This window comes from Oncorhynchus nerka, linkage group LG1 (genome assembly GCF_034236695.1).
Source record: "Oncorhynchus nerka isolate Pitt River linkage group LG1, Oner_Uvic_2.0, whole genome shotgun sequence".
In the NCBI taxonomy this organism is placed as follows: Eukaryota; Metazoa; Chordata; class Actinopteri; order Salmoniformes; family Salmonidae; genus Oncorhynchus; species Oncorhynchus nerka.
In genome coordinates this window covers 36,038,456-36,057,014 of record NC_088396.1, presented here as the reverse complement: position 1 = coordinate 36,057,014, position 18,559 = coordinate 36,038,456, and the positions used below count along the sequence as shown (strand labels likewise).

At 44.8% G+C, this 18,559-nt stretch overlaps 1 protein-coding gene across 4 annotated transcripts in view; it reads left to right on the top strand.

The window, feature by feature from the left end:
• LOC115129739 (zinc finger protein Helios-like) overlaps positions 1-18,559 on the top strand; it is a 32,620-nt gene that overhangs the window by 7,994 nt on the left and 6,067 nt on the right. For 3 of the 4 annotated variants that reach the window (XM_029660421.2, XM_029660412.2, XM_065018480.1), the window contains 5 exons: positions 5,480-5,587; positions 9,049-9,237; positions 10,830-10,997; positions 17,113-17,250; positions 17,644-17,775. In XM_029660421.2, coding sequence (XP_029516281.1) covers positions 5,480-5,587; positions 9,049-9,237; positions 10,830-10,997; positions 17,113-17,250; positions 17,644-17,775 — 735 coding nt within the window. The remainder of the gene's footprint in view (positions 1-5,479; positions 5,588-9,048; positions 9,238-10,829; positions 10,998-17,112; positions 17,251-17,643; positions 17,776-18,559) is intronic. The other variant, XM_029660432.2, reaches the window with a different exon arrangement.

Sequence of the window (18,559 nt, the reverse complement as noted above, 5' to 3'; positions counted from 1 at the left end):
ATAAACACGTTTGAGCTAAATGCCATTAAGATTTTCAATAATAATTACAAGGACATGAAACATAGGACCATCAACATTCCGATGCTACTAGTACATATCATCTTTGAGCCACTGTACTGTGCCTTTACCTAACCTGATCGACCACACAGAGTCGTCAAGGCATCAACACTTTGCACAGTAATGGGAAAGCCTGTCGTATCCAGTCATAGAGCGACTCCTGTCTCTACGACAGACAGCACTGCCAAGGGATAGCCGCCCGTCGGTCACCTGAGATTTCCTTCAACTTCAGCGTGGCTTGCAACCTGAGACCAGACCCAGGGATTGTGTCATCATGGTCATGGACTGCGACTCCCAGAGTGCCTCACTCAGCAGCAGCCAATCACAACAATAGAACACTAGTCTACCACATATAATACTAGCATTTTGTTTTAGTCTTCATGGGGGAAGCATGAAGATTGAAGATTAACTGTTGGACTGAAGTGGCCATTGTCTCTATGACATCTCCGGTACTTTCCTGTATAATGTGCTAGCTGGTAAAGTGTTGTCTTTGCTCTGGTGTGGCTCATGTGGGATTTGACACCTGGGTCAGTGGAGGTGCTGTGGTGTTGCTTCTGTTTTGGCTGAGAGGCTCCCCTGGGGTCAGGCTGTAGAAGGGATTGGACAGCTCTACCTTTGAGTGGACAGGACAGCTATCTTATAGCCTTGCCTGTGTGTCAGGGTGGGTGCTAAGAGGATGCAATCTGATCTGATCTGTATGGATAGGACATGAGGCTGACAGATGCAGTAGCCACTAGCAATACATGTTCCATCCTGCACTCCTGTGGGGGCCTGGTTAGCTCCTAAGCCTAAGTGATGGGCCTGGTTGGGACTTGGATGGTGGACCACCCAGAGAAAATATCTTTGCTACTGGAAGTGTTGTTGGGGAACTAGCAACGGATTGCAAAGATCGGTGTGGCACTGTGTTAGATTAGGGACTTACACAGCAAATGGGCCAGTGTATTTATACTGTTTATACTGTTTATTCAGGTGTTACATTAACTATGTTGGTGTTAAATTATTACTTAGTGGTCTAAAATAATCCCAGTGTTAATAACCAGAGTTGAGTGTGAGAGTGTGATTGTGTCAGTATTACTCTGTGGAAAGTACAACATTCTCATCAAAATCCTGCAGAGGTGGCACCACAGGTCCCAGAGCGGTATGGCAAAAAATAATCTGTTGTAAAAAGGTTTATTATGGGCTACAATGGGACCAGGGTTTTTCTAAGCAGATCACATGGTTTAAAAAACTACTGGAAAAGCTCATGCCCTTGGGGAGAATGAAAAGCCAGTCAAACTGCAGCAATCTTGTACTTGTTCATATTAACTATATTTTAAAGAATGTGAGAATATAAACCAAATTTGATCGCGTTAACATAATCTCACAAACAAAAGGTCTATAAATTCACAATGTTACCGGTTCGTTTAACCTGGCAAGTAGCACAGGGCACATAGTAGGCTAGACTATGCAGATTGAAACGGATTCGTCTTCCTCTGATGAGGAGTAAGAGAGGTCGGACCAATTTGCAGCGTGGTATGTGTCCATTTGAATAATACAAACTGAACACTATACAAATACAAAATAACAAAGTGAAAGACAGAAACACACAGACACAGAAAACACTCACCCACGAAACACTGGTGGGAAAATGCTACCTAAGTATGATTCTCAATCAGAGACTAACGACACCTGCCTCAATCAGAGACTAACGAAACCATACCAGGCCAAACGCAAAATACAACATAGAAAAACAAACAGACTGCCCACCCCAACTCACGCCCTGACGATACTAAAAACAAAGACAAAACAAAGGAACTAAGGTCAGAACGTGACAGTACCCCCCCAAAGGTGCGGACTCCGGCCGCAAAACCTGAACCTATAGGGGAGGGTCTGGGTGGGCGTTTGTCCGCGGTGGCGGATCTGGCGCGGGACGTGGACCCCACTTCACCATAGTTTTTCTCTGCCTCTTTATCCGCCTCCGTGGCCTCTTAAAAACGGCGACCCTCGCCGCCGCCCTCGGACTGGGGACCCTAGCCCCGAGTCCCGAATGGACGGGAGATTCCGGCAGCACTGAACGGACGGGAGACTCCGGCAGCTCCGGAGTGAAGGGCGATTCTGGCAGCGCCTGGCTGACTGACGGCTCTGGCAGCTCCTGGCTAACTGACGGCTCTGGCAGCTCCTGGCTGGTGGGAGACTCTGGCAGCTCCTGGCTGGTGGGAGACTCTGGCAGCTCCTGGCTGGCGGGAGACTCTGGCAGCTCCTGGCTGGCGGGAGACTCTGGCAGCTCAGGACAGACGGGAGACTCTGGCAGCTCAGGACAGACGGGAGACTCTGGCAGCTCAGGACAGACGGGAGACTCTGGCAGCTCAGGACAGACGGGAGACTCTGGCAGCTCAGGACAGACGGGAGACTCTGGCAGCTCAGGACAGACGGGAGACTTTGGCAGCTCAGGACAGACGGGAGACTCTGGCAGCTCAGGACAGACGGGAGACTCTGGCAGCTCAGGACAGACGGGAGACTCTGGCAGCTCAGGACAGACGGGAGACTCTGGCAACTCAGGACAGACGGGAGACCCTGGCAGCTCAGGACAGACGGGAGACCCTGGCAGCGCTGGGCAGGAGGAAAACTTGCAGCACTGTGGCTTCTTCCTAGCTGAGCGGGCTTTCAGGTTATGACAAAATATGTCTCGTTTTACTCTGGACATATAGACACTTTTGTCCCCTTTTCTTCCAGCAGCTTCATAAGGTCCTTTGCTGTTGTTCTGGGATTGATCTGCACTTTTCACACTAAAGTACGTTCATCTCTAGAAACGCGTCTCCTTCCTGAGCGGTATGACGGCTGCGTGGTCCCATGGTGTTTATACTTGCGTACTATTGTTTGTACAGATGAACGTGGTACCTTCAGACATTTGGAAATTGCTCCCAAGGATGAACCAGACTTTTGGAGGTCTACAAGGTCTTAGCTGATTTCTTATGATTTTCCCATGCTGTCAAGCAAAGAGGCACTGAGTTTGAAAGTCGGCCTTGATATACATCCACAGGGACACCTCCAATTGACTCAAATGACTCAAATGAAGCATCAAATGATGCTTCTAAAGCCATTACATCATTTTCTGGAATTTTCCAAGCTGTTTAAAGGCACAGTCAACTTAGTTTATGTAAACTTCTGACCCACTGGAATTGTGATACAGTGAATTATAAGTGAAGTAATGACTTGTGTCATGCACAAAGTAGATGTCCTAACCGACTTGCCAAAACTATAGTTTGTTAACAAGAAGTTAGTGGAGTGGTTGAAAAACGAGTTTCAATGACTCCAACCTAAGTGTGTGTAAACCTCCGACTTCAACTGTATGTAATGTATTGTTGCAAGAAGTTTAATAATTACGTTTGAGCAGGAACCCACTGGCAAATTATGTTGGAGTGGGGTCATGGAGTACCGTTACTTCATTTTGGCCACCTGTGAGATGAAGTGTTGTATCAGTTTAGGTGGGCTATGGTTACATTAATTAAAGTAAGAGAATGTCTGCTGGCAATTCTGAAGTTTTTATAAATGCTTACATTAGAGCATGTAACATTAAGGAGTTGTAAAAAATACTGTAATGTCCTTAACCCAACACTGAGTGACCTTATCAAGGGCTATGGACCTCTTGGTGTAATGTTTAAAAATACTATGAGGTGTTGTTGCATAAAACCGTTGGTGCAAACTACCAAAATATAAAAATATAAATGCAATATGCACCGATTTCAACGATTTTACTGAGTTAAAGTTTATATAAGGAAATCAGTCAATTCAAATAAATGCGTTAGGCCCTAATTTATAGATTTCACATGACTGGGCAGGGGCACACTGGGAGGGAATATTCCCACTCACTGGGGAGCCAGGCCCAGCCAATGAGAATTCAATTTTTATATTTTTTCTATACAATGACGTTAGAGGTGGCTTATGGTAGAACAATGTACATTCAATTCTCTGGCAGCAGCTCTGGTGGACGTTCATGCAGTCAGCATGCTAATTGCACGCTTCTTCAAAATTTGAGACTTCTGTGGCATTACGTTTTGCGACTAAACTGCACATTTTAGAGTAGGCCTTTTATTGTCCCCAGCACAAGGTGTACCTGTGTAATGATCATGCTGTTTAATCAGCTTCTTGATATGCATACCTTTCAGGTGAATTGGCAAATGAGAAATGCTAACTAACAGGGGTGTAAACCAATTTGTGCACAAATATAAGCTTTTAGTGCAAATGGAACATTTCTGGGATCTTTTATTTCAGCTCATGAAACATGGTACTAACACTTTACATGTTGTATTTGTATTTTTGTTTATTATATATACACTTCCTAGTGTTCAAAATTATATATGAGGTGTTATTGCATAGCACTGAATGTGATAATTCCCTAAAACTGACAAAGTGTAACAGCATCAGCACTAAGTACAGTGTTATTTTTTTATTATTTATAATTTTACCCCATTTTCATGATATCCAATTGGTAGTTACGACCTTGTTTCATCGCTGCAACTCCCAACGGGCTCAGAAGAGGCGAATGTCGAGACATGCATCCTCCGAAACATGACGATAATCCTGAATGGAACATTAAAAATGATGAGTGAAAAGGTTTATGATCAAACTTTATCAGTGTCGAAGCAAAAGTAATTGTTTATACTTTGGTCATCATACTTTGATCTGGTTTCATCCAAATATCATCACATTTTAGTAAAAACATGATTATGGCTATTCATGACCTTTAACACAATGCTCACTTAACCCAGAAGTCAACCTTGCCAATATGTCGGAAGAAACATTGTTCAATTGACGAGCACTATCAGCTTGCAGGTACCTGGCCTGCCACAAGGAGTCGCTAGATGAGCCAAGGAAAACCGACTGACCAAACCCGGATAGTGCATGGCCAGTTGTGTGCTGCTTTCTGGTGCTCCTGGTCATAGATCGAACCCCAGGCTGTAGTGGCTCCTCGGCACATTGATGCAGTGCCTTAGACCGCTGCGCCACCTGGGAGGCCCAACACAGTGTTAACAATGAAAGTGGACCCATATACACACTGGCCCAGTCTTAAGTTTAAAATTGTCAGAGTTGATTCAACATTGGAACATTTGCTGTTTAGGATCCGGGAACAGGGTATCATACAAATAGCCATATTGACACTGGCCTCCTGGCCTAGTTTGCTAAATGATTTCCTCTTAACATAAGTGAAACAAAGCTTAAGATTATCCCCAGGTAATCAGGTGTTTTGTCACTATTTTGGCAAGGTGGGATTGCTTCAACTGACACCTATCAAAAGCAATGTGTGTGTGTGAGTGACAGTGTGTGTGTGTGTGTGTGTGTTATGCTGTTTGTACAGATGGAGTTGTATGCTTATGTGTGCTATGCAGTGCAATGCAATGCAGAGCGATGTTCCCAGCTCTCTTGTTGTCTGTCTGTCTCCCAGGTAACGGAGACTGCCCTCCCAGGAAGACAGAGAACTCTAGAATGTTGGTGGACCTGTCGGCAAACACACCCAATGGACAGCAGCTCCAGCATCCTAATTCACCCACTGGTGAGTGGTTGCTGAACATATACGTGCACACAAACACATACACGTATGTATGGATGCAGAGAGGAACATACACACGCGCACACACCCACACTCAAGAGGATTTTGTGTGTTAAGAGAAACAGTTTATCTTATCAACGCATGTCTTATCTGAAGGGTCTTGCATAGTTCCCTTCCCCTAAATGAACAGAAACAGGAAGAGCTGAGGGTGCTATTCACCATGTGGTAGCTGAAGCAGAAAAGGGAAGCTGTTTCCCACAGCATCCCCCACTATTAGTACCCTGGTCCCAGAACTGTTTATGCTAGCTTGCCAACTCCTATGGTCATTAATAGTTAATAGGAGTCTGCAAGACCCCACAAACAGATTTGGGGTTCAGGCTAAAGTGTTAAAGAGGGAGAGAGTCTCAGAGGGAGATAGCTCTCACAGACTACAGTGTTAAAGAGGGGGATCGTTCTCACTGACACAGCCTGTGTCATCCTGACCCGGAAGTTGCCTAACACCACTCAGCTTCGACACCGTTGTTGTAACATAACACTGACTGACGCTGAATTTCTCTTGAAATTGACCAGTTGTGTCACTGTACAAAACTACAGAACATGTTTGCTATATGTTTACAATCAAACTATTAGTTAGTTAAAGCATTTTAAATGCTTTTCTCTTTGGAATTCAGCTAAATGCCTCGACAGCGCCACTAGCAAAACTATGAGGGTAATGTCAATTACAGTATGAGGGGAATGTAAACTATGTGGGTGATGTAAACTATGAGGTGATCAAGACACAGACAGCTATGGGTTGGACAGGCACTCAAGCTCAGATTTGCTTATGATGGCACTTTTCTATTAGCTTGGATACCTAGTTTCTCCTCTTTGGTAACATGACCCATGCTTTGGGAGTTTCTTTCTTTATATTTTATTCATCTGAGTTCTATGATACACTGTTGTCACAGCAACCATCTCAAGTACAGCCAGCTGCGACAGCAAAGTGCAGGGCTCGTCATTTTATATATCCCATCTCCCATACCCCTCGTCTGGGAGGAAAATATGAAAACCAATAGAGCTCGTCTCGATCTGCTGGTTCCATGTTGCCAGGATACAGTTCTGGATGATAACCTCAATGTCATGCTGTTAGTAAAACAGGGGCTCCTTCAGGTCAGACAGGGATATAGATAGACTGCCATGTTGTTTCAGAGATTGTCATGTCATTGCTGACAATAGCAGGAGTCCTGAATTTTATGTGTCCTATGTTGTGAGAAAGATGGATGACATCAACCCTATAACAATCACCACAGTGGACATTGTTGTCATCCCTAAAGCAATCACCACAGTGGACATTGATGTCATCCCTATAACAATCACCACAGTGGACATTGTTGTCATCCCTAAAGCAAACACCACAGTGGACATTGTTGTCATCCCTATAACAATCACCACAGTGGACATTGTTGTCATCCCTATAACAATCACCACAGTGGACATTGTTGTCATCCCTATAACAATCACCACAGTGGACATTGTTGTCATCCCTAAAGCAAACACCACAGTGGACATTGTTGTCATCCCTATAACAATCACCACAGTGGACATTGTTGTCATCCCTAAAGCAATCACCACAGTGGACATTGTTGTCATCCCTAAAGCAATCACCACAGTGGACATTGTTGTCATCCCTAAAGCAATCACCACAGTGGACATTGTTGTCATCCCTATAACAATCACCACAGTGGACATTGTTGTCATCCCTAAAGCAATCACCACAGTGGACATTGTTGTCATCCCTATAGCAATCACCACAGTGGACATTGTTGTCATCCCTATAGCAATCACCACAGTGGACATTGTTGTCATCCCTATAACAATCACCACAGTGGACATTGTTGTCATCCCTATAGCAATCACCACAGTGGACATTGTTGTCATCCCTAAAGCAAACACCACAGTGGACATTGTTGTCATCCCTAAAGCAATCACCCCACACACTCCCCTTGTGTTTATGGAGTCTATGACCCTAAGTGGACATGGGTATGAGATGGATATAGGTGTGAGAGGTTTGGGGCTATTGCTTTTTCTCCTTGCGTACACACCCTGTGATCATGGTCAGTCACAAATCACAAACAGCCGTGTCTAAAGGATTGCAAGGAGTCACCTTCTGCTCATGTTCAATCTTAAAGGTCCCTGTAGCCTATGTTCAATCTTAAAGGTCCCTGTAGCCTATGTTCAATCATAAAGGTCCCTGTTGCCTATGTTCAATCATAAAGGTCCCTGTTGCCTATGTTCAATCATAAAGGTCCCTGTTGCCTATGTTCAATCATAAAAGTCCCTGTAGCCTATGTTCAATCTTAAAGGTCCCTGTTGCCTATGTTCAATCATAAAGGTCCCTGTAGCCTATGTTCAATCATAAAGGTCCCTGTTGCCTATGTTCAATCATAAAGGTCCCTGTAGCCTATGTTCAATCATAAAGGTCCCTGTAGCCTATGTTCAATCTTAAAAGTCCCTGTAGCCTATGTTCAATCTTAAAGGTCCCTGTAGCCTATGTTCAATCATAAAGGTCCCTGTAGCCTATGTTCAATGATAAAGGTCCCTGTAGCTTATGTTCAATCTTAAAGATCCCTGTTGCCTATGTTCAATCTTAAAGGTCCCTATATTCAAACAAATGCATTGTATGGGAGTATACAATCTCTGGATCTCTGAATATTATTCTGTGGCTACGTTTGTGTGTGTGTGTGTTGTCAGTCACAGATACTAGGAGTCTTGTGGCAGTAGAAAACCAGCAGAGGCCTTCCTGCCTTTAGTCAGTCAGTCAGTCAGTCAGTCAGTCAGCACCCCCCTCCCCCACATCCCATCCAGCCAGTCTCTAACCCAGCATCAGTCAAGTGGAAAACCTCAGGGGCTCAGCAGCAGCACCTGTTTAGGCTAGGACATTCCCCTCCCCCTCGTCCTTCCTCTTTCATCTTCTTCCTCCCTCCCTCTTCTCCCCAGGGACTGACTGGAACTAGACAAGCCTGTTTCTCATCTCTCCCCCAATAATGTTCAGAGCATGTCACATCACTACACACAGTCTATTTCTGGGAGTAACCAAGTGTATCTTTACATAACATGTTAACTACTGTATGTGCATTCCAGGAATTTCAGGTTTAAAAATAGCACTTATAGTTGCTTACAATTAAAATAGTGTAATTGTTAGTCAGATGTGGAGAGTCTCTGTCTCAGGGGGTTTAGCATAAACTTTCCTAATACTGTGAGTATCATTCTATCACTTGCTTCGCCAGGGGAAATGATATGCAGATTGTATGAAATTATTCCTATCAATGGAGTTAGTCAAAGAGAAAGAGATTTACAAGATGTAAAATCCCAACCTTCAGTTCCCACACCTATTGAGAAACAAGGATCACCCACAAAAATAATCTAATGTAATTAGCCAAAAAACGTCAAACAATAACTTGATTGGTCATACTGGTCTCTTGTAGAAAACCCAATCAAACAGGAAGATGAGACAGAAGATGAAGGGGACAGGAGGACCACAGCAGAGGACATGGGCCAAAGCGGGGAAGAGGGATCGGGTCTGGAGGAGCCCATGATTGACAGCCCAAACAACCTACAGGATGGGGTCCCCGGGTCAGAAGGGTCATGTGACCCAGGAACTCGGCTGCCCAATGGTAAATGTTTCTCTAAAGTTGTTTCCCCTTATGTCCCTTCTATAGTATATAGCCCAAACCGTATGTACGCTATGTTGAACACCAATGACCCAATACTCTCTGATGTATCTGAGGATTGTCAATGTTTTACCATTAACATCTAGCACATTGCAAAAACCTGTTAGTTATATATAATACAAAATGGCAGATAATGGATACTTCACGTTGTAGCTCAGTATGAGATATGTATTTTACAGATTAAAGACACGTCACTTATCCTATGTTTGAAGAAAATTATAACGCTTGAGTCAGAAATGGCTTATTTTTGTGTCGTTGGGTGTGGAGGTGAAAAGCTTTGCTGTGTTCTAGAAGACAATAGTTGAGCCTTAGAATCATTCTCAGGGAAAACATCCCAGGAATCTTCCTCAACCTGTCCCCTAGCCCTTAACTGACACTATTACTGTGCCTCAGTCGTCATAGATTTAGGATCAGATTTTCAATTGTTGGGCTGCAGATCAAGAGCGGATCATCATTATGATAATGATGATGATGATGATGATGATGAGAGTGCTGTAGTCTAGTTGTGAACCAGGAAAACTATGTACATAGAGACATACAAACACACACTCACCGATGGTAAAACTGGGCACTAAACGTATACAGCACGTTTAGCAATGCAAGACTATAAGACACAATGTAAGACTCTCTAAACCGTCTTCCAACGCTTAACATAATACTTTTAACTTATACATATGGTGTGTGTGTGTGCATGTGTGTATGTTTGTCCCTCCTATAACCATACATTGGGTCTGGTTAGGGACGGAAACATTGTAATTATGTACCTACTGTACTGTGTGGTGATAGAAAGAGAGAAAGCAGTAGTAGAGACCCAGAGCGAATAGGAACAGAGCTAACACCTCATCTCACCACACTCTATTTCTGGAGATATAAATATCTCTGTCGTTACTACAGTAAGATCTAGTTCAAATGTATCAATAGTACACAGTGCACAACAGAAACCACACAGCAGTTTGTTTTTCTCTGCACTGAAAATCCTCCTTGAAGTAATATTGGCAACGTTTGTTAGTCTCAGCTAGGGTTTGTTTAATTGAGGCTGAGGACGAGGTTAGCAATTGAGGAGTTTAGGGTTTGTTCACCTCCACAGTCCAGCCATGTATAGAGCATGGCACTTGCAACGCCAGGGTTGTGGGTTTGATTCTCGTGGGGGACTGGTACGGAAAAAAAGACAATTATGAAAATATATTTATTCTACTATAACTTTCTCTGGATAAGAGTGTCTGCTAAATGACGTACATGTTTTACCATTGAAATGTGTTGATTGTTGTTGGGTCGCTGTGAACATCAATTTCTGTACTTAAGTTCATTCGGTCCAAAATCCCAGTGAAAAGTGTGGCAACTCAAGACTAGGTTGCTGAGTTTCTGTGGTTATTGTGTGTTGCTGATCTGGCACTATGTTAAAGTGGGACTGTGAGTGAAGCGAGCTTGCACTTCCTGTGCCCATTTCAGCTGATAGGCCATTCCAGTGTAACACTTCCTGTGGCCCTCTCAGGTGATAGGCCGTTCCAGTGTAACACTTCCTGTGGCCCTCTCAGGTGATAGGCCGTTCCAGTGTAACCAGTGTGGTGTGTCGTTCACTCAGAAGGGCAACCTGTTGAGACACATTAAGCTGCACACGGGGGAGAAGCCCTTCAAATGCCCCTTCTGCAGCTACGCCTGCCGCCGTCGTGACGCACTCACAGGCCACCTACGCACACACTCAGGTCAGCCTCTCTGCCACCTCTGTTCTTCCTTCTTCTTCCTCCTCATCCTCCTCTTCCTCCTCATCTCCGTGACTCCTTTATTCACCTATTCCCTCTATATTGAGTCATGCTTTCTTTAACTTTTTTGTATTCCTGTGGTTACTACTGAGTATCATATCCTGGTTTCAATAAATTCTCAACTTGTCAAATAGTTGATGCTATAGAACAGGCTATAGAACAGGTCTGTCTCGAAGTAACTAAAAGCATGATCTCGTCTGACTTGTGTCTAAGTTTGTGTGAGACAGATTAGCAACAGTCCCCACAAATATCATTGTTTCTCATTGTTGGATGGATGCATCTCTCTGAAGCTTTGTTTGCAGACAGACAAGGGCTGTGGTTAGGCACCCAGGACATGATGTTCCTTTCATTCCTATAGCCTGCACACGTCTAGTCTCCTCAGAAAGGAACTCTCGGTTCTCTGTAGATATATGGGGAGACTAAAGAAACGCTGTGCTGTGTTGCTCTAACTGTAACTCACTGTCCTAGCTCTGCATCAAAGACCCCTCTCTCTCTGTGGTCTCCAGACCCAGGACAGTACGCCACCATCTCTAGTGTTGTCCTCCTAGAAGTACTCATATGCAGCTACCCAGAACCAGAGGGTATTTCTCTCTGTATCTTGTCTGTCTTTGTCTCTGTCTCTTTCATTCTCTTTTGACCTTTTTCAAATTTTCACATCCTGTTTTTTAAGCTAAATTCATTCTTCACTCTCCTCCAGTCATTGTAGGCAGCAAATGAAGGTGTAGTAAGTAGTAGTGCTGTATGAATCCCCTTTCACCCCTCAGCCTACCTACTATGTGAATCCCCTTTCACCCTCAGCCTACCTACTATATGAATCCTCTTTCACCCCTCAGCCTACCTACTATATGAATCCCCTTTCACCCCTCAGCCTACCTACTATATGAATCCCTTCTGCCCCTCAGCCTACCTACTATATGAATCCCCCCCTCCCCTCAGCCTACCTACTATATGAATCCCCCTCGCCCCTCAGCCTACCTACTATATGAATCCCTTCTGCCCCTCAGCCTACCTACTATATGAATCCCCTCTGCCCCTCAGCCTACCTACTATATGAATCACCTCTGCCCCTCAGCCTACCTACTATATGAATCCCCTCTGCCCCTCAGCCTACCTACTATTTGAATCCCCTCTGCCCCTCAGCCTACCTACTATATGAATCCCCTCTGCCCCTCAGCCTACCTACTATATGAATCCCCCTCGCCCCTCAGCCTACCTACTATATGAATCCCCCTCGCCCCTCAACCTATCTACTATATGAATCCCCCGGGCCTTCATCCAACCTACTATATGAATCCCCTCTGCCCCTCAGCCTACCTACTATATGAATCCCCTCTGCCCCTCAGCCTACCTACTATATGAATCCCCCTCGCCCCTCAGCCTACCTACTATATGAATCCCTTCTGCCCCTCAGCCTACCTACTATATGAATCCCCCTCCTACCTACTATATGCCCATCAGCCTACCTACTATATGAATCCCCTCGCCCATCAGCCTACCTGCTATATGAATCCCCATCGCCCCTCGCCCCTCAGCCTACCTACTATATGAATCCCTCTCGCCCATCAGCCTACCTACTATATGAATCCCCCCGGCCTTCATCCAACCTACTGTTTGAATCCCCTCTGCCCCTCAACCTACCTACTATATGAATCCCTTCTGCCCCTCAGCCTACCTACTATATGAATCCCCTCGCCCCTCAACCTACCTACTATATGAATCCCCCCGGCCTTCATCCAACCTACTATATGAATCCCCTCTGCCCCTCAGCCTACCTACTATATGAATCCCCCTCGCCCATCAGCCTACCTACTATATGAATCCCCTTTCTCCCCTCAGCCTACCTACTATATGAATCCCCTCTGCCCCTCAGCCTACCTACTATATGAATCCCCTTTCGCCCTTCAGCCTACCTCCTATATGAATCCCCTTTCACCCCTCAGCCTACCTACTATATGAATCCCCTTTCACCCCTCAGCCTACCTACTATATGAATCCCCCCCTCCCCTCAGCCTACCTACTATATGAATCCCCTCGCACCTCAGCCTACCTACTATATGAATCCCCTCTGCCCCTCAGCCTACCTACTATATGAAACCCCCTCGCCCCTCAGCCTACCTACTATATGAATCCCTTCTGCCCCTCAGCCTACCTACTATATGAATCCCCTCTGCCCCTCAGCCTACCTACTATATGAATCACCTCTGCCCCTCAGTCTACCTACTATATGAATCCCCTCTGCCCCTCAGCCTACCTACTATTTGAATCCCCTCTGCCCCTCAGCCTACCTACTATATGAATCCCCTCTGCCCCTCAGCCTACCTACTATATGAATCCCCTCGCCCTCAGCCTACCTACTATATGAATCCCCTCGCCCCTCAACCTACCTACTATATGAATCCCCCCGGCCTTCATCCAACCTACTATATGAATCCCCTCTGCCCCTCAGCCTACCTACTATATGAATCCCCTCTGCCCCTCAGCCTACCTACTATATGAATCCCCTCTGCCCCTCAGCCTACCTACTATATGAATCCCCCTCGCCCCTCAGCCTACCTACTATATGAATCCCTTCTGCCCCTCAGCCTACCTACTATATGAATCCCCTCGCCCATCAGCCTACCTACTATATGAATCCCCTCGCCCATCAGCCTACCTACTATATGAATCCCCTCGCCCATCAGCCTACCTGCTATATGAATCCCCCTGCTCGCCCTAAGCGCCCTCGCCCCTCAGCCTACCTACTATATGAATCCCTCTCGCCCATCAGCCTACCTACTATATGAATCCCCCCGGCCTTCATCCAACCTACTGTTTGAATCCCCTCTGCCCCTCAACCTACCTACTATATGAATCCCTTCTGCCCCTCAGCCTACCTACTATATGAATCCCTCGCCCATCAGCCTACCTACTATATGAATCCCCCTCGCCCCTCAGCCTACCTACTATATGAATCCCTTCTGCCCCTCAGCCTACCTACTATATGAATCCCCCTCGCCCATCAGCCTAACTACTATATGAATCCCCCTCGCCCATCAGCCTACCTACTATATGAATCCCCCTCGCCCATCAGCCTACCTGCTATATGAATCCCCCTCGCCCCTCAGCCTACCTACTATATGAATCCCCCTCGCCCATCAGCCTACCTACTATATGAATCCCCTCGCCCCTCAGCCTACCTTCTATATGAATCCCCCTCGCCCCTCAGCCTACCTACTATATGAATCCCCCTCGCCCCTCAGCCTACATACTATATGAATCCCCCTCGCCCATCAGCCTACCTACTATATGAATCCCCCTCGCCCCTCAGCCTACCTACTATATGAATCCCCCCGGCCTTCATCCAACTTACTGTTTGAATCCCCTCCGCCCCTCAACCTACCTACTACACAACCTGAGCGTTGAATGGAATTGTAGGCACTCTTCTGTGGCATACAGAGTAGGTTCGCATGCCGTTCTCTTACCTACAAGGCTGTAGTTGAAAGGGCTCTTCTCCCTTCTCCTCTCTCTTTCTCTGTCCCTCCCGGCCCCCTGGGAGACCCATGACACAGTGCCAGGAAACAGAGAAACAGAGAGAGACAGTGACAATGTATTGTACAATCAAAATCAAATCAAATTAAATTGTATTAGTCACATACACATGGTTAGCAGATGTTAATGTGAGTGTAGGGAAATGCTTATGCTTTTAGTACAGACAATGCAGTAATATCTTACAAATAATGTAACAAATTCACAACAACTACCTTATACACACAAATGTAAAGGGATGAATGAGAATATGTACAAATAAATAAATGGATGAGCGATGGCCGTGCGGCGCAGGCAAGATGCAGTAGATGGTATAGAGTACAGTATATACATATGAGATAAGTAATGTAGGGTATGTAGACATTATTAAAGTGTCGTTTTTTAACGTGACTAGTGATACATTTATTAAGTCCATTTATTAAAGTGGCCAGAGATTTAAGTCTGTATGTTGGCAGCAGCCTCTCTATGTTAGTCTCTTCGTCCCAGCTTAGATGCACCTGTACTGATCTCGCCTTCTGGATGATAGCAGGGTGAACAGGCTGTGGCTCGGGTGGTTGTTGTCCTTGATGATCTTTTTGGCCTTCCTGTGACATTGGGTGCTGTAGGTGTCACAGATTGGCACTGCATGGATTGTGTTGTACAGTATCTGAACCCATCACAAACACATTGTTGAATGGCAATATGAAATCATTCCTAGAATTGCTGTGCAAATGTGTAGTGTGCATGTGATTGGTTGTTCTTGGAGGTGTTTTAGATGCTACATGGAGAGCTATGGGGTCACTCATTTTTGACATTACATGAGACAATAAAAGGTTTCTGAGACAAGAAACAATAGGTTCCTGTTTGTCACCCAAATAGATGCAGCCGACTGAGTCTAAAGGCTGAGAGCGTTGAGGCTATTTGCATGTTCAAGAATAGTTGCTGAAAGCGGGATTTTGGTGATACATCCAACATCTGCAAAAGGCCACGTGGGGGAGGTTGTGTAAATGAGGTGTGTGTGTGTTGCCTATTCCAACGTGAAAGTGTAACTGCCCATTGCGGCTGGCAGCTGGCGACAGTTCGCAGGTGCTTTGGCCTCGATCATTGGAGCAGACAGACAGTTCAGGGTGTTTTTCCATTACCGTGACATTATATTACTTAAGTTGGTAGAACATTGGATTCTTATAATGCCAGGGTAGTGGGTTTGATTCCCAAGACCGCCCATACGTTAAATGTATGCGCGCGTGACTGTAAGTCGCTTTAGATAAAAGTATCTTTGTTATCAGACTGAAACATTTTATTCCCACAGTAAAAGGTCAGGTAGTTTCTAGTGACGTAGTCACCTCTGCTATACATTTCATCAAGTGAACTGCTCCTATTTTGGGCCAGAGTCTGGGTCACTGGTGGGTGTTGTCTGGAACGCCAACTCATTGTGAATTTATTCATTCATTCATTCATTAATGAGTAATTCATTCATGAGTGAATGAATGAAGTAGAAGGAAGCAAGGAAGGAAGGAAGGAAGGAAGGAAGGAAGGAAGGAAGGAAGGAAGGAAGGAAGGAAGGAAGGAAGGAAGGAAGGAAGGAAGGAAGGAAGGAAGGAAGGATGAACGGATGGATCTTCTCTGTGGGAAAGCTAGGTGAGGTTTTGGCCTATCTCACCAGCAGAAACCCCATCTGAATGGAACTGGCAGCATGAATCACTTCCCACCTCCAGCTGCTGAGGAGAAATACATGCGTTGTTTAGGTCTAACGTTGGCGTTATTTTCCTCCCACTAAGGGATGCAGAACGTATTGACTGTCTCTGTACTGGGCCTACAGGCCCTTTGAATTATGCAACATAGTAGTAAACTAGTATTTGGCGCCTGGAAGAGTTGTAACAGTTGTTCCCTGGTGTATGAAAGGGACAAGTCTGTATTCGAGAGTCTGGTTTGTGTGAGGGATCCTACTAGCTGTGGAGCATAATTACTCCATAGCGCATCATAGCCCTCCTCTATTTTCTGTCTTCTCCATGGGTTCTGTTTGTTTACTACAACCTCCTACAGCAGTGTTTCTCAACTCCAGACCTCCAGTACCCCCAACAGCACACATTTTTGTTTTAGCCCCGGACCAACTCACCTGATTGAACTCATTGAGGGCTTGATGATTAGTTGACAAGTTGAATCAGGTGTGCTTGTCTCGGGCTACAACCAAAAGGTGTACTATGGGCGTACTCGAGGACTGGAGTTGGGAACACTGTCCTAGAAAGTTCACATAGACTCTGTTCTCCACAGGTTCTATGCATTTACTATAACCTCCTAGAGAGTTCACATAGACTCTGTTCTCCACAGGTTCTATGCGTTTACTATAACCTCCTAGAGAGTTCACATAGACTCTGTTCTCCACAGGTTCTATGTGTTTACTATAACCTCCTAGAGAGTTCACATACTGTAGATTTGCGTCGCCACAAAAATGCTTTGGACCATGCCCACTCTCTGTCTCTGTCCATCCATCTGTCTATTAAAATAATATTTGTTATTTGTTATTTGTTATTTTGATATAATTTCTCTCGTTTAGTGGGCAAACCACACAAGTGCAACTACTGTGGGCGGAGCTACAAACAGAGGATTTCATTGGAGGAGCATAAAGAGCGTTGCCATAACTACCTTCAGAGTGTTGCCATGGATCCCACCTCCATCACCGGACCTTATCCAGGTGAGTGTCAATGTCCTGCTCTGGTACAGAGACCTGCTATATGGTACAGCACTGTTGATGGTATAGATGTGGAAACGTCTGCTAGTTTTGTCACTTTTCTGCACCTTGCACTTCCTCTTTTTATAATTGATCATTCAAGCATGAAGTTTAATTGAAGACCAATTGTATTTCCCTGCCTCCTTATTGTAGAGTAAGTGTGAGTACCCTGTAAACTCTACTTAGTTACTTGACATTCATACACCAGCCACCTACTACCTACAAGCCTTGGTGCAGACTTTCATTCTGCTTTTCCACACACACACACACACACACACACACACACACACACACACACACACACACACACACACACACACACACACACACACACACACACACTCCTCTGACCCCTAGGTGAGGTCCCTAAAGAGCAGAGGCCCCTGGCCGAGGCTGTTGCCAGGGCAACCTTCGACCGCCCACCAGTCATCGAGAGACTGCAGAGTAACATGGGGAAGAGGAAGAGCACCACCCCACAAAAGTTTGTGGGTAAGAATCATCACATCACTTCCTGTGATGGGGAGCACAATGATGTGTTGACCCCAAGGATCACTAACTCACAATTACTCATATAAGCTTATATAACTATTGTATTTAAAATACAATACATAATTTCATTTTTCTTTACAATAACTATTTGAAATATTTCAGTGTTTGATAATTATTCATTTGTTATTAAAGGTAGACTCAGCAAAATTACGTTACCACGAGCAGCACCAGAGATATTGAGATGAGTGAGATGCAACACTTCGCTCTCACACAGTCACACACAGTGTCTGTGCATGCAGGGCACCAAAACAGTTGAGAAGTTCAGCCTCTCACGTCAACACTCTTAGTTGTTACAGAAATTGACCCACCATATTGTTTACGTTTTGCATCTACCTCATATCACTAAGTCATTTGTGGGGTATTTTGTTAATTCCATTTTTTGATTGAATTTTACCTGTTAGGTTAAATTCAGTTTACAGTTTAGATTTTTTATGTTCAGTTTGACCGAACTGTTACAGGATGAGTTTATGCATGCAAAAAAGGGAATTGCGTGCCTGGGCAGAGGTTTAGCAACAAAAATATGACCTTGATTTAACGGTAGAAATGAACACACTAATCACAGATTTCAGCCTTTTGTTCGATTGTTTTAGATTTCAGATCCATTGGTCTTATTCACTGTATTTCTACATTCAATTACAATAAATACTTATCATCAAAAACCTTAATTTTCTTTGTATTACGAAACAGTTGTAAACATTTAGTGGACATATTAGCGTTGAACACA